This window comes from Schistocerca piceifrons, chromosome X (assembly GCF_021461385.2).
Source record: "Schistocerca piceifrons isolate TAMUIC-IGC-003096 chromosome X, iqSchPice1.1, whole genome shotgun sequence".
Classification (NCBI taxonomy): Eukaryota; Metazoa; Arthropoda; class Insecta; order Orthoptera; family Acrididae; genus Schistocerca; species Schistocerca piceifrons.
The window spans coordinates 909205521-909230542 of NC_060149.1; the positions used below are offsets into that span (position 1 = coordinate 909205521).

Here is a 25022-nt window from a genome sequence, read left to right on the forward strand (position 1 = left end):
CAAGTGCCTCATAAAACGAATTTCACAACTTTCTTATCAAGTTGATTTAGAGGGGGCGAGACCTCCAGTGCATTTGGTATGAATTTATTATAGTAGTTCACACTGCCAAGGGACAACTGCACCTCCTTCAAGTTCAGAGGGATGGGAAACTTGTCAATTTCTGTGACATGGTCATTGTGTGGTTTATTGCCCCCCTTATTTAGGTTGTGTCCTAAATACTTGATACTGGGTGCTAAAAATGTACACTGTTCTTACTTACAATGCAGACTACTGTCCTCCACTGCCTGTAAAACTGCCTTGGTGATGCTGGTCACCATTAAATCATCCATATAAGTTGCACACTTTAGGATATGGTGGACTTTCTGCTCTGTAAAACTGAAAAATTCCTGGGGCTGACGCAACAGCAAAAGGCGATCTGGTTAACTTCTAGAGCTCAAATGGTATAATAATACTGAGCAACTGATGCAACTCAGCACTGAGGAGAAACTGCAGATAAGTGTCTCTCAAAGCAATCTTTGAAAAATAGTGTCAACCGGCCAACCTTGCCAAGAGCTCCGTGGGGTGAAGGATTGGATAAACTTTCACCTCACTCTAGGCATTAACTGTAGCTTTAAAATTGCCATGCAACTGAATTGTCCCATTGTGTTTTTTAACCATAACTAACAGTGTTGCCTACTAACTCAGTGCAGCATGTGGAATGATCTCTAATTCCTGTAGTCTGTCTAATTCAGCTACAATTACATCTCTCATATCAAATGGCAAAGGGCAAGCATGACAAAACTTATGTGTTGCAGACAGCTTCAGCTGAATGTGGCCCAAAAAATCCGTTGCTTTATTGGCTCAAAGAACTGTTTATGGGACTGCAAAAGGGAGTCTAGGTCGTGAAAAGGAGTGGCTGGTGACACCTAATCAAAATGATCATCAATTTTGAAATCAAATGTTGTAAAAGGGTCCAACCCAAAAATATTTGACACTGCTGGGGAATCAACCATTAATAATGTTACTTGGTGCTCCAAATTCTTGTATTGTGTCACTAAGTAACTGGCAAGAGTGGGAACCACTGCCTTGTTAACTATTTGTGACAGTGGGCTACTCACTTCATGATACGTAGCCAAATTGATCAACAAGGTCGCAGCTCCATTATCAAGCTGAAATTCAACTAAGTGTCCAAAAATAGATGATCCAGTGCAAGCTTCTGAGCCATTTGTCACATTGTGAGCTTGGCATGGGAAGTGCCTTAATAGACTACTTATCATATTGCAAACCATATGCTGCATAGCAGACACACCAGTGGTGTGGCCCTTTGGTTGCATTTGAAACAAATGTTATTTAAATGTGGAAATTTGCATCACAGTCAGCAAAAACCTTCTAATCTAAGGAGCATCCCAATGCAGGGGAAAGATGACTGCTGTGTGTCATACTGGACCAGAAATTTGACCACCACTGCCTAATTGTGTGAAGGCTAGTCCAAAAGCGGGAAAGCTTATTCTTAGTATCTACCTTATTAAGTTGCTCAACAGAGCCATGATGAGACCACTTTTTGACAACCAAGTTTGACCTGGACACATGTGTCCTTAGTAAATGCAACCCTGCTGTGTTGTCTGATGACATACTATGGGAAGAACTGCAATGCACTTCTGCTATGTGGCACTCATCGACAAAGGCTTCCTGGGCCATTGCAAACAACCCATGTGACTGTGCTAACTGTGCCATGTCAGCTAGAGATGGGTCAGATAACTCTAAAGCCTTCACTTGAAACAACTCGTCTGGGGTTAATTGAATAATTACATCGCAAATAATGGAATCCACGTAAGATACGTCACACTGGCTACAGTCTAACTTGCAATCACTCATGTGACTCAACTATCCATTCCACATATGACTTGTTAACCTGCTTTTGTTGCTGATTTAACTTAAGGCACACTGCTGCGGCATGCAATTTATGCTCAGAACGTGCAGTTGACAATGTACACAACTTATCAGATTTCAACAAAGTGAGATCCATATGTGGACAAAGCTTTTGCACCAAAATGTAAGAAAGAAACATGGAGAAAGGAGGAGTGTGTACTCATGTCTACATGGTCACTAACTTTTCTTACACTGCAGTAGAGCAAGAAACATTTCAGGTAGATGTCCAACCTCTCTGTCTATGCCAGAAAACCCTAAAGCTGTAGGAGGAGGGGGGGGGGGGGAGGGGGGTGGCTGTTTGCTGCTGCTGTTATATATGCAGCTGCTGCTGCTGCTATAATTACATAATTTGGTCCTCCATGATGATGCTACAAGACTAATGCACATGTGAGTCAGACTCATCACCACCTGTACAACTCGTTCCCTGTGTACAGGTTTAGCATGCATAAACTCACAGACAGGTAGAATACACAACACCCTGCCTGGGCTGTACCAACTTGTCAAACACCTGAAGAACTAAACCAATTAAAACTTTGCAAAAGCCAGGAATGTTAACAGCATACATAATATGTCAAGAGAGCAAACAGACAGACAGAGAGAGAGAGAGAGAGAGAGAGAGAGAGAGAGAGAGAGAGAGAGAGAGAGAGAGATCCCTAAACAACCAACTGTCCTTGTGTCACAGAATATTAGCAGGTCTGGCTCCTAAACTAGCAAACACACATGTGAACTGAGTTGGTGGCCACGTTATTTTCTCTCCTTGGTCATCAGAGGCTCTTTCAGACATGCTCTGTCAGCAGCTGTTGTGACCAGTTTGCTGGCTGCCGGCATCGTTGGTTCTGCACCCTTTATTGCCATGACATTATCAGCAGGTGCATATACCAAAGCATCAACATGTGTTACCAGATAGAATACAGTTCATTAATCAAATCTTTTCTACTATTTATCATCTCATTTCTAAGATGGGATCCATAACACCACAAATGGTTGTTGAGGTAGATTGAGATTCACGCAAAAATCTGGCCAGAAAGAGAAAATTATTCCTGTATGTGTATTGTTTTTAATGCATGCAGGGCATATTGCTTGCTGGATTCAATGCAGTGTAATGTGAGTTAACACATTTCCAGTAAAGGATGACATAGTTGAGGTGAGGAGTGAAGCAATCATTATCATTATTAATTTTTCATCCATTTTGGTCACACTGATCGCTCCAGTGAGTGTGCTGCATGTGGAAGAATGAAGGTGCATTGCAGATGCTACTTGTCACTGGCCTCCCAGTTTAGTCCTCATAAAGGGTTTGCTACAGAAAAGGTGTTTTTGACTGTGCTACTGAAATTTGTGAGAACTAAGCAGTAAAAGTGAGATTTAACGTTAGTGTTATTAGTACAGCTGCAGTAATACCTCCATAACATAAAACAGACAATTATATGAATAGAATTTACTGGAATGAAAGAAAGTTTAGAATAGTGGTTCATTGAATTTGGCATTTCTCTAAGTTCTGTTCTTGGCTTTCACACTTTTTCACTGACATCTACAGCTACATCTATGTCTATACTCTGCAGCACAGCATGAAATGCATGGCAAAGGGTATGTCCCATTGTACCAATTATTAGGGTTTCTTTCCATTTCATTCACTTATGGAATGTTGGAAGAATGATTGTTTAAATACCTCTCTGTATGCTGTAATAAATCTAATCCCTTTGTGAGCAGTAAGTATGTAGTTGAAATGCATTCTTAGAGTCATCATGTACAGCTGGTTCTTGAAACTTTTTAAGTAGGCTTTCTCGGGATAGTTTACAACTGTCTTCAAGAGTCTGCCAATTCATTTTCTTCAGCAACTCTGTGACACTCTCCCACAGGTCAAACAAACTTGTGATCATTTGTGCTGCCCTTCTGTGTGTACATTCAATATCCCCTGTCAGTCCTCTGTGATACAGGACCCACACACTTAAGCAATATTCCAGAATAGGTCGCATGAGTGATCTGCAAGCAATCTCCTTTGTATACTGATCCCAGTATTCTATCAATAAATCGAAGCCTGCCACCTACTTTATCCATGACTGAGCCTGTGCCAACATTCCACTTAATATCGCTACAAAGTGTTACACCCAGGTATTTGTAGAAGTTGGCAGATTCATAGGGTAAAATGGTGAAAATTTTTTTTTTTTTTTTTTTTTTTTTTTTTTTTTTTTTTTTTTTTTTTTTTTTTTTTTTTTTTTTTTTTTTTTTGAGAAGCATACAGTTTTACATTTTTGACCATTTTAAGCAAGTTGCCAATCTTTGCACCACTTCGAAATCTTATCAAGATCTAACTGAATACTTATGCAACTTCTTTCAGATGATGCTGCACTATAGATAACTGCAAAAATTCTGAGATTACTATAAATATTGTCTGCAAGGTCATTATATAAAATGTAAACAGCAAGAGCCTTAATGCACTGTCCTGCGACCCATCTGAAGTTACTTCTCCATCTGACAATGACTCTCCAACTAAGATATATTTCATCCTCTGTACCAAAGAATCCTCAATCCAGTCAAAAATTTCACTTGATACCCCATATGATCATTGTTTGTTGTTGTGGTCTTCAGTCCTGAGACTGGTTTGATGCAGCTCTCCATGCTACTCTATCCTGTGCAAGCTTCTTCATCTCCCAGTACCTACTGCAACCTACATCCTTCAGAATCTGCTTAGTGTATTCATCTCTTGGTCTCCCTCTACGATTTTTACCCTCCATGCTGCCCTCCAATGCTAAATTTGTGATCCCTTGATGCCTCAAAACATGTCCTACCAACCGATCCCTTCTTCTAGTCAAGTTGTGCCACAAACTTCTCTTCTCCCCAATCCTATTCAATACCTCTTCATTAGTTACGTGATCTACCCACCTTATCTTCAGCATTCTTCTGTAGCACCGCATTTCGAAAGCTTCTATTCTCTTCTTGTCCAAACTAGTTATCGTCCATGTTTCACTTCCATACATGGCTACACTCCATACAAATACTTTCAGAAACGACTTCCTGACACTTAAATCTATACTCGATGTTAACAAATTTCTCTTCTTCAGAAACGATTTCCTTGCCATTGCCATTCTACATTTTATATCCACTCTACTTCGACCATCATCAGTTATTTTACTCCCCAAATAGCAAAACTCCTTTACTACTTTAAGTGTCTCATTTTCTAATCTAATTCCCTCAGCATCACCCGATTTAATTTGACTACATTCCATTATCCTCATTTTGCTTTTGTTGATGTTCATCTTATATCCTCCTTTCAAGACACTGTCCATTCCGTTCAACTGCTCTTCCAAGTCCTTTGCTGTCTCTGACAGAATTACAATGTCACCGGCGAACCTCAAAGTTTTTACTTCTTCTCCATGAATTTTAATACCTACTCTGAATTTTTCTTTTGTTTCCTTTACTGCTTGCTCAATATACAGATTGAATAACATCGGGGAGAGGCTACAACCCTGTCTCACTCCTTTCCCAACCACTGCTTCCCTTTCATGCCCCTCGACTCTTATATCTGCCATCTGATTTCTGTACAAATTGTAAATAGCCTTCCGCTCCCTGTATTTTACCCCTGCCACCTTCAGAATTTGAAAGAGAGTATTCCAGTAACATTGTCAAAAGCTTTCTCTAAGTCTACAAATGCTAGAAACATAGGTTTGCCTTTTCTTAATCATAAGGTTAGTATTGCCTCACGTGTTCCAACATTTCTACGGAATCCAAACTGATCTTCCCCGAGGTCTGCTTCTACCAGTTTTTCCATTCGTCTGTAAAGAATTCGCGTTAGTATTTTGCAGCTGTGACTTATTAAGCTGATAGTTTGGTAATTTTCACATCTGTCAACACCTGCTTTCTTTGGGATTGGAATTATTATATTCTTCTTGAAGTCTGAGGGTATTTCGCCTGTCTCATACATCTTGCTCACCAGATGGTAGAGTTTTGTCATGACTGGCTCTCCCAAGGCCATCAGTAGTTCTAATGGAATGTTGCCTACTCCTGGGACCTTGTTTCGACTCAGGTCTTTCAGTGCTCTGTCAAACTCTTCACGCAGTATCTTATCTCCCATTTCATCTTCATCTACATCCTCTTCCATTTCCATAATATTGTCCTCAAGTACATCGCCCTTGTATAAACCCTCTATATACTCCTTCCACCTTTCTGCCTTCCCTTCTTTGCTTTGAACTGGGTTGCCATCTGAGCTCTTGATATTCATACAAGTGGTTCTCTTCTCTCCAAAGGTCTCTTTAATTTTTCTGTAGGCAGTATCTATCTTACCCCTAGTGAGACAAGCCTCTACATCCTTACATTTGTCCTCTAGCCATCCCTGCTTAGCCATTTTGCACTTCCTGTCGATCTCATTTTTGAGACGTTTGTATTCCTTTTTGCCTGCTTCATTTACTGCATTTTTATATTTTCTCCTTTCATCAATTAAATTCAATATTTCTTCTGTTACCCAAGGATTTATATTAGCCCTCGCCTTTTTACCTACTTGATCGTCTGCTGCCTTCACTACTTCATCTCTCAGAGCTACCCATTCTTCTTCTACTGTATTTCTTTCCCCCATTCCTGTCAATTGTTCCCTTATGCTCTCCCTGAAACTCTCTACAACCTCTGGTTCTTTCAGTTTATCCAGGTCCCATCTCCTTAGATTCCCACCTTTTTGCAGTTTCTTCAATTTTAATCTGCAGTTCATAACCAATAGATTGTGGTCAGAGTCCACATCGGCCCCTGGAAATGTCTTACAATTTAAAACCTGGTTCCTAAATCTCTGTCTTACCATTATATAATCTGATACCTTTTAGTATCTCCGGGATTCTTCCATGTGTACAACCTTCTTTTATGATTCTTGAACCAAGTGTTAGCTATGATTAAGTTATGCTCTGTGCAAAATTCTGCCAGACGGCTTCCTCTTTCATTTCTTCCCCCCAATCCATATTCACCTACTATGTTTCCTTCTCTCCCTTTTCCTACTGACGAATTCCAGTCACCCATGACTATTAAATTTTCGTCTCCCTTCACTACCTGAATAATTTCTTTTATCTCATCATACATTTTATCTATTTCTTCATCATCTGCAGAGCTAGTTGGCATATAAACTTGTACTACTGTAGTAGGCATGGGCTTTGTGTCTATCTTGGCTACAATAATGTGTTCACTATGCTGTCTGTAGTAGCTAACCCGCACTCCTATTTTTTTATTCATTATTAAACCTACTCCTGCATTACCCCTATTTGATTTTGTATTTATGATCATACTCCTGACAATAAATGTAGATGTGGTACTGAATCAAATGCTTTTTGGGGATCAAGAAGTATTGCATCTACCTGCCTGCCTTGATCCAAAGCATTCAGTATGTCATTTGAGGAAAGTGCAAGTTGGGTTTCACATGATCATTGTTTCTGAAATCCATGCTGATTGGCATGGAGGAAGTCATTCTGTTTGAGATACCTCATTATGTGCAAACTGAGAATATGTTCTAAGATTCTACAGCAAGTTAGGGATATTTGACAGTAGTTTTATGGAACATTTTGACTACCCATCTTGTAAATGTATGTGACATGTGCTTCTTCCAAATACTGGGCATGGTTTTTTGTTTGAGGGATCTGCAATAGATTACAGTTAGAAGAGGAGCTAACTCAGCCACAAATTCAGTGTCGAATCTGAGAGGGATTCTGTCAGGCCTTGGAGCTTTGCTCAGTTTGATTTTAGCTGTTTCTCAACACAACTGACACAAACGCTTTTTTCACTCATCTTTTCAGTGGTACGAGGATTAAATATGGGCAAGTCTCCTGACTTTTCCTTTGTAAAGGAACATTTGAAAATGGAGTTAAGCATTTCAGCCTTTGATTTGCTACCCTCGGTTTAAATTCCTGTCTCATTTGTGACTGGACACTAATCTTGGTGCCAGTAACAACCTTTACATATGACCAGAATTTCTTTGGGTTTTGTGAAAGATCATTTGACAGTGTTCTGCTATGGTAGTCACTAAAGGCTTCATGCACTGCTCTTTTGACAGCCAAACATGTTTCATATGGCATATTGGTATCTGGAGCCCTGTGCTTTGTTTTGCACCTATTATGCAGTAGTCTCTGTTTCTTCATAGTGACTGTACACCAAGGAAAGCTCTTCCATTATGAACTGTTCTGCTGTCTATGTATCTATCAAGTGATGGTCAACTATTCTTTTAAACTTGAGCGATAGTTTGTCTATGAGGGTTGGAACTTAAATAGTGGCAACTATTTATTCAGAACTGATACAAAAGAGTTACATGTTTACACCTGTTACTGTCCTTCAAGGTAGTCACCAGCATTGTGTAGAACCCATTGCCAGTGATGTGGAAGGTGTAGTATACAGTTAGCAGAGCCTGTTCTGTTGATGGTGCGAATGGAGCGGTCTAAAGTTATGGTGACTCTCGTGTATGACTGTGATGGTGTTATTCTAATGCATTATGTTCCTCCATGGCAGACCGTCAAAGCACAGTATTACTGTTTGTTTTTGGAGCATCATCTGTGACCTGCTTTGCAAAAGAAGTGGCGACACTTTCTGCACAACCCATCCATTATTTTGCACAACAATGCGCGGGCGCATACAACGCAAGCTATGGCTGCTCTGTTTGGTTGATGGGGCTGGGAAGTACTGTTCCATCCACCATACTCCCCAGACTTAAGTCATTGTGACTGAGCAAGGTGGCGCAGTGGTTAGACACTGGACTCGCATTCGGGAGGACGATGGTTCAATCCCGCGTCCGGCCATCCTGATTTAGGTTTTCCGTTATTTCCCTAAATCACTACAGGCAAATGTCGGGATGGTTCCTTTGAAAGGGCATGGCCGACTTCCTTCCCCATCCTTCCCTAATCCGATGAGACCGATGACCTCGCTGTCTGGTCTCCTTCCGAAAATAACCCCCAACCCCCTAAGTCATTGTGACTTTTACTTGATTTCGAAGATGAAGGAACCACTTCATGGCGTTCACTTCACAACTGTTCCAGAGATTCAACAGGCAGTAGACCGCTCCTTTCGTACCATCAACAGAACAGGCTCTGCTAATGGTATACTACACTTTCCACATCGCTGGCAACAGGTTCTACTCAATGCTAGTGACTACTTTGAAGGACAGTAACAGCTGCAAGCAAGTAACTCTTTTTTATCGGTTTTGAATAAATAGTTGCCACTATTTAAGTTCCAACCCTCATACACGCTTCTGTTCATTGCTGTAAGTGTCAAATTTCTCACTGAGATACAATATTACTGCTTTTTTTATCCAGTGTGCTGAACACATATATCTTTCTACTTGCTTTAGTTGTCCTTTATACTTTGGTAATCATTGTTGGCAAAACTGTGTCATGGTCACTGATACCAGTTTTGGTGTGGGCATTCTCAAATAGGTCAGGTTCATTTGTTGCCTTTAGATTCAATGTATTTCTGTCATGAGTGGGGTTCCAGGCTTTCTGTTCAAAATTGTTTTCAGAGAAGTTATTCAATAATGTCTTATCATGCCCACCACTAACAAAACTGTAATTTTCCCAATTCACTGTCAGATGATTAAAACCTCCACCAGTGATTATAATATGATTGGGGAATTTATGTACAAGTAGCCTGAGGTTTTCACTAAAATTTTCTGCTATATCAGGAGGTGAGTCTAGCTGGGAATAGAAGGATCCAATTACCTTTTTATGCCCACCCTCATACTGAGTCTTACCCAGTCAGTCTCGCATGCAGCTTCAATTTCTCTCTTGGTGGATTCAAGTTTCTTGTCTACTGCAACAAAGACACCATCTCCATTTCCATTAGCCTGTCCTTTTGATAAACCCTTAAATTTTCCCCCAAAATTTCACTGCTATCAATTTCAGGTTTCAACCAGCTTTCTGTACCTAGCAGTATGTGAGATTCACTGCATTTCTGGAGCACTTCAAACTCTTGAACTTTGTTGTGAATGTTTCAGCAGTTAAGTACTAGGATTTTAATATTCTCACCTGTAGGGGACATTATTTTTGATTTTATAGTTATACTTCTTGGTCTTGTACAGCTGTCATTATCTGGACTGGATGGATAGTTGCTTAATCTTAAAAAGATCTTGTGTTCACCCCATGAACAGTGAGCTACCTGGGTAGCAGCCTCTAATCTGTAGCACACATGTGACCCACTTAGGGTGACTCTACAGTTCTCAACCCTATGGTGCAAGTCCAGGAAGTCACAGCCTAGCTTGTCACAAGACCTCTAAAGTCTTTGGTTCAGCATTTTGCACTTGACTCAGAATCAGAGGACCTTGATCAGTTCTGGTGACAATGCTGCAAATTGTGTCACTGGAACTTTGAGCAAGGCTGGTCTTCTCAATGTGGAATGATTGAAGTATGTCCTCAGAGCCCAGACAACAGGCACCGTTTGCTCCAACATGCACCACATTCTGTTCCATCAATAGCTGCTGGAATAGCCTCTTCATCATGTTGAATGAGGCCTCCAGGCATGCACAATAAGTTTAATAAGGGACAAAGATAGTTTCCCCAAAACAGCCAGAGTGATTCCCATAGGCTCAGTTTCAGTGAAGACAGTGTCTTGAACTTGTAGGGGTGTTGGTATAACATACTGAGTCCTCCCTGATCCCTGACTAACATGTACAGGATGCCTAGATCTACCATTGACATGCCACTCATAGTCAAGTCGATGAGTAATGATAGATCCCACATTTGCAGAGGAGACAGGACCCACAGGAGATGTTAGTACTGTATGTACCTTTGGTACCACAGGTGCATGACTGTTGTGAGCTCTTCCAACCCACTGTCTCACAGTAGCTGACAATCATTTGACAATAGTCAAGTGATTTCCAGCTATTTATGAACATCAACTAACTCATCTTGCGTTTGAGAACAGCAGTCACCATAAGGGTGCATATTGGTTGGTGCAATGTTTTACAGGACAATGAACAACTAACTTTAAACTAAGCCTGCTGATTATCTTTTAGCCTGCTGATTATCTTTTAGCCTGCTGATTATCTTTTAGCCTGCTGATTATCTTTTAGCCTGCTGATTATCTTTTAGCCTGCTGATTATCTTTTAGCCTGCTGATTATCTTTTAGCCTGCTGATTATCTTTTAGCCTGCTGATTATCTTTTAGCCTGCTGATTATCTTTTAGCCTGCTGATTATCTTTTAGCCTGCTGATTATCTTTTAGCCTGCTGATTATCTTTTAGCCTGCTGATTATCTTTTAGCCTGCTGATTATCTTTTAGCCTGCTGATTATCTTTTAGCCTGCTGATTATCTTTTAATCTGTTGAACTAAATTTTTTAACTAATGCCCTATAAGAGTTGAAGCAAATACACAAAACAAGATTTCTGTTAAGGCAACAGAAAATCTGTGGTAAAATTGCTATTTTCCTTTAAAAAATTGAGGCTAATAATAGTCTGACAAACTTGAAAATAGATCTAATTCACAATAAATGTAGGTAATATATACTCTTCTTGGAATGGAAAATTAAAAGTAATGCAATTTGTTAGTTACAATATCTGCTACAGTAACTAAATCACAAATACTGATTTAATACAGTGAATTAGTTTATGCACAGGACAACGGTAACTTCTGAAAATTCTCAAAAATGTACTTTTATTTGCACTTATCTACACTGAAATTCATGGTGATGTATTCATTGGCAGTTATTGTGTATCATAAGTGCTGACTTGTGATGAAATAAGTTAGCCTCAACTCATGTAACTTACAAATTTTCAGAAATATAGTTTTGTAAGCATCCAACAATTCTAAAAAATAACCTATTTTTCTCATAATTATACAATGGAATTAGAGAACAGTTGTTTTGAACAGGGATACACCTACTGGTCTCAAGAAGTTTAATAAATCACAGAAATGTTTAAGCCTACTATTGACAATAACGGTATGAGTTGATAGCGGTACTTGCAAATGTTGAAAATTTCACAATATATCACGGCACAAATGAGTATTGATACAATCAATGAAAGATAATGTAAGAGTGATTCAAAAAGTAAAATTGTGAAATTCTAGAATTTCAAATCAGCACACAAATCTGGCACATGTGGTCTGGCACTGATATACACGATCTCTCAAAATCAGTGAAAGACTTTTCAGATACTGTAATTTTTTACTGGTGCTGATAAAGGGATCTAACTTGGTCAAACTGCAAGCAGGCAGTATAATAGCTGAACTGACTTACCATTAGTTCACTGAAAAGAATGTAAGTCCGAAGTTCAAGAAAATCCATAATACCCACCTTTAAAGAATTAACATAGCACTTGAAATAGGTGTTAATTGTCACATGCTAGATATATATCTGTGTGAAAATTTCATTTATGTACAACTCAATACTGTAATACAATGATATAATACAACTGAATAACAAAATTATGGAAAGGATAGATTGCTTCTCACCACATAGAGGAGGCATTGAGTCGCAGACAGGCACAATGAAAAAGACTACTAAAATATTAAGTGTTCTGATGAACTCCTCTTTCTGAAGTATAAATATAGTTTACCTGTTAGCATCAAAAAAATGAGTAAAAATTTCCTGACAAGTTTTGCATTCTTATTCATGTTATTAACAACATGCTCAATAACAGACACTAGGGAATTCAAATTCTCCATAAATTTAAAAATAAATAACAACCAAGTCTACTTGAGTTTGATACTAAAAATTGCTTTAAATATTATATGCAGTAATTTTCTGAGTTAAATAAAAATCCATTTGTAGAATATGTAGATAATTGTTTTCCTTTAATGGTATTAATGCACACTGCAGCATGTAGAGAAAGCTTCAGTTTTGCAATTGGCAATAATGATGTATCATACAAAAGTGTGATGCAACTGCTCTTTCTATTTACTGATGTATTCCTGGAATTTTTACAGTTCCTTGAAGACTTTGCTTTGTGTTATGATAAACAGATCATGGAGTCTAAATAGTAATTTGCATTTGTGCTTATTGTAGGCAATAAATTCATTTGTACATCTTCGTGCAAATAGAGTGGTTATTTTTAAGATAGTGTAGTACCAGGAGATCATTTTGAAATGTTGTTAGAGCGGTAGCTTATCTTTTCCACTGTTTAAATGTCCTGTTGTATCCTGCATGATGTGTCAACCATTAATCCAGGTGCCATCATCATTATCCCTTAACTCTCTGCTCTCTGTCTCATATTTTCCCATTCTTATCAAATATATTGATGGTACTTCTTTTGCTGCTGTAGAAAGTTGTCATTTTTGTTGTTCATATTGCTCCTGTGCATTGAAAATGTGTTCTGGCAAGAAATTATCACAAATGTATATTTATTTGGAAATAAAAGTAGATAATGACTGTCAGTGTTGTGAGAATCTAGTGATTTTCAAATGTGGGTATTTTCAATATATTTCAGGCTGAGAAACAGCAGAAATCTCACAGTGGATCCCCTTCTCGAGGAGATGAAAATGTAGACAGCAGAACAAGTGAAGAGGATCAGGATAGAGACAGAGATGGTACAGAAATGTAAGATAATCTAATGCTTATGCGAGAATAGCGTAGAGTATTTTGCAAGACGTAGCAGTTCAGGTCTGTGAATACAGCTGAACAGTGTTTTGTGGTCAGAAATCTTTTTATGCAGAAATAACTATTTGTGACAGTTTTGTCTGGTATGTCTGCTACTTATTAATAATTAGTTGTGTGTTTCACTTTAATTTTCATATTGTCACAGAGTAGTTTAACTTAAAAATTTTCAAGTTCGTGGGAGTCTGTTCATTGTCCCATTGTAATCCATTTGACATTCATTGTAGTGTAAAGGTGAATGCCTCATAAGCCTACTTGAGAAGTTATTGTCACACAAGTTTAAACTGAGATGTTTCCTAATCTAAATAAGATCATGGTACAGTAACCGCTTGGGTAGTACATGTTCCATGGTTTTGTTATTACTTAATAAATTTGCTGAAATGAGATTTAAGTGAACTATTTTTGTTTACTATACCTTTAAATAATAGTTCACTTAATATGATACTTCATAAATGTTCATGTACAAAGAATAACTTTAAAATTAATTAACATGGTGGTTATTGATTATCTCGGATAAGCCAATGGTGATTATCCATACTCAATGTGCAGTATGATTTTTGTGGCTACAAAGTGCAAACATTTATTTTTGAAAAAGTTAAATAGTTGTAACTACTTTATTATTTGTGAGTGGCATGTGACATAATGAGAAATAAGTACAGTAGAGTCCCGTTAATCCGAAATAATTGGGAGCAGACCTTGTTTGGAGTACCGATTTGTTTGGATTAGCTGGAATTATGGTGACAAGTTTCTAGAATAAAGTATACCAAGCAGATAAGTAGGTACACCATGGTAACAAATGGGAACAAGTGGGGGAACAATGGCTTACTCTCCCTTGTTGTTGTGCATTGTTGAGACCTTTGTAGTGTCTGAGGTCAGTGCACTGCCAGTGGCTGGCAAAGTGCTTGATTATGTTAGTTATCGATCGCTGGCATGCATAACAGTTTTATTGTATTCGTTCAGGTGTAGTGGTGTACTTTTTTTCATCATGAGTAAACGGAAACATACAATCTTAACTCTCAAAGAAAAACTGAATGCTTTGAAGTGGATAGACAATGATGAGAATGTATCTAAACAAGCAACAGAACTGGGTGTTGGTAAAGCAACCATTTGCCATTGGAAGAAGAACCGAGTGAAATGTGAACAGTCCTGTGCAATGTCTTCAGGAAAAACACACGAAATTTGGCAGCCTTTGAAACAGTCTAAGTGCGATAAAGTAGATGAAGCTCTTTTCCTTTGGTTTACGCAGGAAAGAGAAAGGGGAACTCACTCCTTTGAGTGGAGCAATGGTTCAGGAGAAAGCTGTTTACCTGAACAAGTTAATGAATGGTGATGAGTCTTTTAGTGCGAGTACAGGATGGTTGGATAGATTCAAAAAAAGTGAAGGAGTCCGTCAGCTAACAATTACTGGAGAGAAGCTTTCTTCTGACTGTGATACAACAAAGGAATACTTGGGTGAGTTTGAAAAAATGATAAGAGAGGGAAACTTTTCTCCCCAACAAATTTATAACGCTGACGAGACTGGCGTTAATTTTAGAGCATTGCCAACAAAAAGCCTAGCATCAAAAGCAGAAGACTATGTTCCTGACCTTAAAATGTGCAAAGATCATGTCACTTTATTAGCATGCAACAACACTGCTGGTAAACACAAGCTGCCTTTAATTCTGATCGGCAAATTTGTTAGGCCCAGAGCTTTTAAAAACTGCAACATGAAGTCTCTGCCTGTTTATTATCACAACCAGAAAAAAGCAAGGAGGGATGGTAAGCTGTTCAAAGAATGGTTTCATATCCAGGTTGTTCCCTCTGTTTGACAGTTTTCTAAGGAAACTCATTTGTCTCCCCATGCAATCCTTTTGACTGATAACATGCCGCCAGCCGGTGAGGCCGAGCGGTTCTAGGTGCTTCAGTCTGGAACCGCGCGGCCGCTATGGTCCTAGGTTCAAATCTTGCCTCAGGCATGGATGTGTGTGATGTCCTTAGGTTAGTTAGGTTTAAGTAGTTCTAAGTTCTAGGGGACTGATGACCTCAGATGTTAAGTCCCATAGTGCTCAGAGCAATTTGAACCATTTTATAATGCACCATCTCAACCCAGCACTGAGGAATTATGTGATGGTGAAATTGTGGCAAAGTTATTGCCGCCAAATATTACACCACTTCTACAGCCAGTGGACCAGGGCATATTGCAAACATTAGAACTGATTTACAGAAAACATTTTTAAGAATGCTGATCCAAGATGATAACATTCCTTTACTGGACAAAATAAAAAAGACCAATGTGAAGGATGTTGTTTATTGGGCCACTGAGGTATGGCAGAATATTTCAGAAAATACGCTGAGAAAATCATGGAGAAAACTGTGGACATCTCTTGAATTTCAGGACAACCTAGTTGAAAATGAAAAGGAAAATGTACTACAAATGATACAGACAATCCCTGTATGTGAAGAAGCTAGTGAAGAAGATGTAGATGAGTGGATGGCAGCAGATGGGGCATGTGTTGAGAACCTTACTGAAACTGAATTAGTTGCTGCTGTGACTCAACACCAGGAAGAAGTGGACTGCTATGACGGAAGTGACAATGAGCCTAAAAGCGGCAAAGGAGAGCTGGTGCCACACAATGACGCAGCAGATGCCCTTCACCTCATGCTATGTTATTTGGAACAACAGTCCACTGCTACACCTGCTGATTTGATGTTTATGAGGTGATGGCGCAACTATGTGTCATATAACAGACTGTCTTCATTACGCCAAAAAACAATGATTGAGTTTTTGTCATCCAAAAAGGAGAGATAAAATGTCCGCTGTATTTTAGTAAGTTTGACAGCTTTTCTTTGATTTTTATCCATTACTTAAACCTAATGTTTTCATCCCAATTTTTCTAATACATGTTTGCTGAACTGTGTAAATTAAAATAGTGTCTATGTACAACAGTTCACCGCACAGTTTTCCATACTTAGACTAACATTTCTGATGTTCAGATTAACCAAATGTTCAGATTACCGCAGTTCGGATAAGCGGGACTGCTGTACTTGCAAGTTACAGACTTCAGGACAGCACATAGAGTGTTTAAATATTTCACAAGTGACTGAGTTAATCATAATAAAATCATCTCTTCTCAGACTTTCAGTTTTAATTTTATGTAATAATATTTTGAAGAAAATTAAACTTTTGTTTCTTCTAAAAACATTTGTATTAGAACAGATGAAGAAATGCTCTTCTTAGGAATAATTTATATGATGAAAAATAGCTTTACATTACGCCTTTCCATCTCTCTGTACTATCACTGCACATGCATGGACACTGCTGGTGGCTCCATGTCCATGAATGTGCTGCTATGCCTCTTATACATCCTTCAGTTGGTTTGAAAAACTGACTTCAGGTCCATAAACATATTACGATGTCTCATTCATTTCCCCCTCTCATACATTCAGTATAGTGCCATTTGTATACTGGTGCATGTTTTAATGCTGCCAATGGTATTTTGCATTAGTCTTCACCACATCTATACAATTATGATGACAATGGAGCATTATACAAAGATGCAGCTCATGTGCAGGAAGGCCATTTGGAGCTCCGTTTTTATGTACTGAAAGTGAAACTGTAATTTTACAACTATGAGAGGTAAAATGTGTATTCATGTTTCTTTTTGTTATTAAATATGGTGACATTCTGATCTAGTTGGGTATGCACTTTATTATAACTTCATAGTTTCTTAATCTATACCTATATTGCTACACTAACATAACAAAAGTGATGGGATACCTGCTAATATTATGTCGGACCTCATTTGGTCTGGCATGGTGCAGCAAGTCAACATGGCATGGACTCAACAAGTCGTTGGAAGTCCACTACAGTAATATTTAGCCATGCTGCCTCTGTAGCCATCCATAATTGTGAAAGTGTTGTTGGTGCAGAATTTTGTGCATGAATTGATCTCTCAACCTGGGTGGCCAAATCGTTGTCTCAAATTGTCCAGAATGCTCTTCAAACCAATTATGAACAATTGTGGCCCAGTGACATGGTGCATTGTCAGCCATAAAAGTTCCATCATTGTTCGGGAACATTGCATCCATGAATGGATGCAAATGGTCTCCAAGTAGCCAAACATTACTAGTGATTTGTTTGGTAGGACCAGAGGACCCAGTTTATTATATGTAAACACAGCACACACCATTTTGGAACCACAAACAGCTTGCATAGTGCCTTGTTGACAACTTGGGTGCATGGCTTCATGGGGTCTGTGCCACACTCAAACCCTACCATCAGCCATCTTACCAACTGAAATCAGGACTCATCTTACCAGGCCACATTTTCCAGTCATCTAGGATCCAACCAATACGGCCACAAGTCCAGGAGAGGTGCTGCAGGCCATATAATGCTATTAGAAAAGGCACTCAAATTGGTCATGTGCTACCATTGCCCATTAATGCCAAATTTCACCACACTCATGTAACAGATACATTTGTGGTACATTCCACATGGATTTCTGTAGTTATTTAACACAGTGTTGATTGCCTGTTAGCACTGAAAACTCTGCACATGTGCTGCTGCTCTTGGTTGTTAAGTGAAGGTCGTCAGCCACTTCATTGTCTGTGATGAGAGGTATTGCCTGAAATTTGGCATTCTTAACACACTCGTGATACTGTGGATCTCAGAACACTGAACTCCCAAACAATTTCTGAAATGGAATATCCTATGCGTCTAGCTCCAACTACTGTTCCATGTTCAAAGTCTGGTAATTCACAGTGTTTGGCCTTAATATTGTTGAAAACCTGTTCACATGCATCACATTTGGATATACATATTTAGCATCAGCAAAGCATCGCTGGGTTTGCTAGTAGTCTTATATCTACATATTCTTAATTTATGTATAGTCCTTTGTGCACAAAGTCTTAATTTACCTATACTTTAATTAATATCACCTGTTCTGATTTTTGTTCATATTCACTATTTAATTTATATATTAGTTACTGTTGATTTTCCCCCTTCTTTGTCTTCCTCTTCTTCTACCACTACAACTTCTGCTGTTGCTTCTGCTGCTGCCATTGTTTTCTTATTCTAGAAAGAATGTTTGTATAATCACAGAAATGCCATGCTAAATGGTATATTGATAATTTTTACTTATGGACTGTCTGAAGATGTCATGCTAAACATTTAGTTTAAATCTGCTAAATACACACTCAGTAAGAATATCTGATTATTTACATCTCTAAACCTGAACATCACATCTGTTTGATGCACATGATAAATAAAAAAATAACCTGTGTTAGGAAGTTGCTGTATCTGTTGATTCCTTGCAGTGTATGGAGAGAGACCTGGCACTGGTAGATTCCTGCAGTATGTACACTCCGTATCCCCAAGTATCTCGCTACTTCAGGAATACATTCAGTAAAACTACAAAAATTTTCTGCAGGCACACATCGGTCCCACAAGTGAATTTGACTAGAGTTCAGAAGATCAGTTTCCAGTGCCCACACCATGCTTCTAGTGGACAACCATCATTCCTTTTTGTTCCCCCATGCCCCCCCCCCCCCCCACCCCCCATCCTCTTCACACCCCTCACCCTCTTTGCACCCCCCATCTTCCTCTTTGCAGCCCGCCTTTGTCTTCCTCTTTGCGGCCCCACCTATGTCTTCCTCTTTGCAGCCCCACTTTTGTGGCTCTGTTTTTGTTTTGTTTTTCTCGTGTGCTCCTAGACCCCACATATCTCCTCAGTATCTGTCTATTATAGGGTAAACAGCGTACATGTTCTAATATAAAACATGTACTAATGTGTCCTCTTTGTTTGAAAGAACATGTATGCCATGTTAGATTAAAACATATAGAGCTCAGTTCTAAAGACGAAATGGAAATTTTATGGCAAAATCTGTTGTACCTTTTTATTTTCATAACAGTGACCTTCATTTGTGTATTCTAGAGATCAGAAATACGGCAATTATGAGCCTAATTGTTGAGGTTTGCAGACATTAGAAACATTACTGTTATGTCGGTCTTATACTGATTACCTTCCTTTTCACTACAATTCTGCAAGTTTGATGAGTCTGGAATGGTAGCACTGCAGTTGCTTCTTACTTGTTGAATCATTCCCCCTGCCTGAAGCATGTAGGAAGTCAAGGCTAATCATGACTTGATACTGATGTTTAGTGTATGATCTTTCTGTTATTGAGCAGCACTGACAGGGTGAAAATGACTGACTGTCAGATTCAGACGGTCTCTAATAGTGAGAGTTTTGTGGGATTTGTGGAGGGTCTAAAACAAAATTGTGCCGCATTGTGTACAATTGCAACATGTTCCATGAGGGAAAGAGTGATGTATGGAAAGAGTTCCTTGCTTTAGTCCGTGCCGTGGATGAAAAATGTACAGAGTTCATCCCGTGCAAACAAAATGGTTGCATTCTTGTTTATTCCACCTCCACTATCAGAAAACATATGTGCTCCAGCGAACAAAAACAGGATACAGAGCGACTTCACTCTTATGTTACTGCAACTAAAATGCATGCAGCTTTATTTTAGTAATTAACCACAATTTGGAGAATACCCTTCATCGTCATGTCCTGTTCTCTTGTACTGCCATCACAGACTTAATAATGTGTTTAAAGTGTGTGTTTGTGTCATCATAATTATTGGACATTCTTTGCATAGAGATTAAAAATTAAAATAAATTTACAGCAGTCTTCAAAATGGTTTTATCCATAGACATACATAAAGAGAGTGCAAAAATGTAACAGGACATAGAGAATGCTTCACTGAACAATTTTGAGGTAGAGTACCTGGGGTTATGGAAGGAGATATGGAAGTAAACTTGTGTACCGCTTTGTCTAGCATTACTATTTTTCACCTTATTTACAACTAACATGCATACAAGTTTATGCATACTGTGCTGTTTATTTATATATACATTCTTTATTTCCTGCAAGGAAATAAGGACAATGAGTTTGATTACTAGGAAGTAATGACGCATGTTTTGTTTACTTTACTTGTCCATAAGGTGGCTCTATTGCATTGTATTTACATTGACTCATGGCAGAATGTGCTACGAATCAATGACAGATGTATTCATTACTCAATGTTATTCAGACACGTACACTAAAATATGATGGGGAAGTACCAGTATAGCTTTGCAGAAATCACTGACATGAACTTTGTGTATGGGGAAATATGTTGAATGCTCTCTCAGCTGAGAGGCTATACAGGGAACAATTTACAAACAGGCATCATCCGTCATGACAAGTGTTTATTTCTCTTGATTGATGACTGCAGGAGACTGGTTCATTGGAAATAAGAAACAGGTACCTGGCAACATGAGGACCACTCGCCCACCTGATTTTGAAGAGGTGGTGCTGGAATGTGTTGCAGTGGTCCCCACTACAAGTACTAAAAATGGGCATTGTATGCACTAGTATGTGGCCAGTACTTGACGAACAACAATTACACCCACATCACCCCCAACAATTCCGTGCAATACGTGTGACACTTTGAACCAAGGATCACATTGTGTCAGTAGTTGCTCCAATGATCAATTGATCAACCAGATTTTCTCCAAATCATGCTATTTACTGATGGGGCCTCATCTGATCGTGATGGTATTTCACATAGAAGGAATAGCTATGCGTGGGATGAGGAAAAGTCTCATGCTGTAGTTGAGTCACACCATCAAGTACATTTTGCTGTGAATATCTGGGTTGGCACTGTAGGTGACATTCTCATTGTGCCATACCTTTCTACCTGGCCATCTAAATGGTGATGTGTACTTGAGGTTCATGCAAAGGTTCATGTTGTTGGAGAATGTACACTTGGCTGTTAGTGAGAGGATGTGGATTCAACATGATGGTCCACTGCTTCACTTTAGTGTGGATGTCAGCAACAATTTCAGTGCTGTATTTCCTGGTCGCTGGATTGGAAGGGGAGGTAGTACTCCATGGCCTGCAAGGTCACCTGACCTGAATGCCCTTGATTATTTACTATGGGCATGTCTAAAGTCACTTTTGAATGGGATCCCAGTGGATACACAGATGGAATTAGTTGGCAGAATTGTAGCTGCCTGTGATGTGACTCAAAACACACCAGGGATATTTGTCAGGGTGCATCAGAATCTTGTTCACTGATGTCATGCTTGCATTGAGGTTGATAGCCATCAGTTCAGCACATTTTGTAATATACAGTTCAAATGGTATGTTCACTGTATCAGTAATGGTCTTTGCAGTTAGCTGTAAGTAACATAAATAAAAAATATACAGTCATGTGATTTTCTTCCCATTATCTCATTAAGCAGGCTTCTATGTCCCCAGGTTCCCTACCTGAAATCATTCAGTGGAGCATCCTCTATGTCCTGTTAAATTTTTGCATGCTCTTATGGTAAAATCCTTTATACGACACAAGCGCATGCGTGCACGTGTGCGCCCCCCCCCCCCCCCACACACACACACGCACACTCGCGCGTTCATTTTAATTGAACACATTGAAATATTTTGAAAATTACACATCAGATCAAAGAAAGTTATAATTCCAATTTGTTTGTCTTAGAGGGGGACATCCAGCGATTACCACACTCGACACCCTACCCCATCACATGCATAGGCAGTGGGGGGCAACTTTGAAATCTTCAATGGCAACCCCCATTTTTTTGTTCCAGACTATGATTCTATGCCAGAATCTGGATACATTTTATGTGAAGCATTTTCTTTGTTTTACCACAGGTTGCACTGTAATCGGGGGAATAGAATTGGGTACACAATCATAATTTATGACATGCTGCTCAGTGGCCCTTGAATATCCAATGGTTTTTGGGATTGCACCTCCATGCTGCAAGGGTAGGACAGGCTAGTACTTCATAATTTCTAATTGGAAACCCCATTCACAATGTAGTATTTCTCTGACATATTGAACAGGGATCTACCCGATGCACCACTGTGGCAGTGGCTCGAGGCAAATGCTACTCTACTTTCCCAATTAGAGTAAGTGTTCAAACATCATACGGCCAACTTCAGTACACTTAGTAATCCAGTTTTCAAATGACTGTACAGAGGACAGAAGAATATCTGTGGGAATGCCAGCACAGGCATTTCTGATGTGATCAACCATATCTTCATAGCCTGTTGGCACTGGCTGGTACACCTTATCTTTTAAATATCCCCACAGAAAGAAATCTGGTGATATCAAACTTGGTGACCTTGTGGGTCAATTAATAGCGCCACATCTGCCAATCCACCAACCAGTGTAAACACATTTCAATACCTCACGTGCTTCAATTGTACACATGTCAAAAAAACGTTTTGCATCACCCCGGTTCCCGGAACTCCTGAAGATATACGTTGACTGTGGATATTGTATCACAGACACAGTCCCTTTGACTGTTCAGAGATGTCACTAAACCTGCCCAAAGATGTAAACAACCATGTATGAGCAGGGTGTATTAGACGGAGGGGATCTGACAGCCGATCAGTTCCAGTCATTCCACCAGAAAGGAGGTACACGGCTCGTATTGTCTGTAATTCAACCATGCCTAGATGGTCAATGCTGCAGTTTGATCATGTCTGCAGCAAGGGCTCTCAACAAGGGAAGTGTCCAGGCGTCTCAAAGTGAACCAAAGCATTGTTGTTCAGACATGGAGAAGATACAGAGAGACAAGAACTGTTGTGACGTGCCTCGCTCAGGCCGCCCAAGGGCTACTACTGCAGTGGATGACCGCTACCGGACAAAAATGCCATCATGTTGAATAATGCTTTTCGTGCAGCTGCAGGACATCATGTTACGACTCAAACTGTGCGCAATAGGCTGCATGATGCGCAACTTCACTCACAATATTCATGGTGACGTCCATCTTTACAACCACAACACCATGCAGCACAGTACAGATGGGTCCAACAACATGTTGATGGACCTCTCAGGATTGGCATCATGTTCTCTTCACTGATGAGTGTTGCATATGCCTTCAACCAACAAATTGTGGGAGACATGTGGAGGCAGTCCAGTCTGGCTGAGTGACTTGACACATTGTCCAGCAAGTGCAGCAAGGTGGAGGTTCTCCGCTGTTTTGGGGTGGCATTATGTGGGCCCGACGTATACCGCTGGTGGTCATGGAAGGTGCTGTAACGGCTGTACGATACGTGAATGCCATCCTCCGACTGATAGTGCAACCATATCGTCAGCATATTGGCGAGGCATTCTTCTTCATGGATGTCAATTTGTACCCCCATCACGCACATCTTGTGAATGACTTTCTTCAGGATAACAACATCACTCGACTAGAGTGGCCAGCATGTTCTCCAGACATGAACCCTGTCGAACATGCCTGGGATAGATTGAAAAGGGCTGTTTATGGATGATGTAACCCACCAATCACTCTGAGGGATCTACGCTGAATAGCCATTGAGGAGTGGGACAATCTGGACCAACAGTGGTATGATGAGCTTGTGGATAGTATACCATGATGAATATAGGCTTGCATCAATGCAAGAGGACATGCTACTGGGTATTAGAGGTATCGGTGTGTACAGCAATCTGGACCACCATTGCTGATGGTCTCGCTGCATGGTGGTACAACATGCAATGTGTGGTTTTCATGAGCAATAAAAAGGGCGGAAATGATGATGATGTTGATCTCTATTCCAATTTTCTGTACAGGTTCCAGTACTCTCGGAACTGAGGTGATGCAAAACTTTTTTTGATGTGTGTATAATGCACAGGGCAGCCATCATGCTGAAACCATATATGTTGTTGAATGTCCAGGGCAACATCCTGCACTAATACCAATAGTTCCTGTTCCAAAAATGTTTAATATTTGCAACCATTCAATGTGCTGTTGATAAAATGTGGACGGATGAGTTTGTTCCCCATGATGTCACACCATACATTAACCGACCAAGGACATTGATGGTTAGTTTGCCATAACCAGTGGGGATTCACTGCACTCCAGTAATGCATGTTATGCTGATTAATGTTACTATGGTTTGTGAATGTAGACTTATTGGAAAATAGTACCTTGGTAAATAATGTGAGGGTCATTTGCATTTCTTGACATGCCCATTCACAAAACACTATCTGGCTGTAGAGATCAGGACCATGAAGTTGGTGATGCAGCGACACATGGTATGGATGATACTTATGATGACACAGTTATTGTGACAGTACTACCCACAGACATGACAGAATCATGGTGTAACTGCCAGGTGCTTTTCCATGAGGTGTGGTGCACTGCTGCTAGTACAGCAATTCCATTAGCTTCTCCTGTAGCATGTTTGCTTCATTTCCTTTTCCTAGTCTGCACACTGCCATAAGACATAAAGGCATTCACAACCTTGTAAAATAACAAATGAGAGTGAGCATTCTCTCAAAAATGATCAGTATAGAAGGCAACAGCAGCCTCAACATTTCTGCTACAGTCTCTGTAAATCAGGATCATTTCAGATTTTGCTTCTGTGGTTGCAATATTCATCATCCACTTGCACATCTTTTCTCCAAATGGGTAGATGTGCAGGCAATAAATACTGCAAATATGGTAATGTTTAGAGCTGCTATCTGTTCTATATCTGCTTGATACATGAGCTCTGGTTGCATTGTACTGCCTGTTATGATACATCGT

At 39.6% G+C, this 25022-nt stretch overlaps 1 protein-coding gene across 1 annotated transcript in view; it reads left to right on the top strand.

The window, feature by feature from the left end:
- LOC124721524 (muscle calcium channel subunit alpha-1-like) overlaps positions 1-25022 on the top strand; it is an 857532-nt gene that overhangs the window by 546555 nt on the left and 285955 nt on the right. The window contains exon 17 of the mRNA XM_047246542.1: positions 13281-13390. Within this exon, the coding sequence (XP_047102498.1) occupies positions 13281-13390 (110 nt within the window). The remainder of the gene's footprint in view (positions 1-13280; positions 13391-25022) is intronic.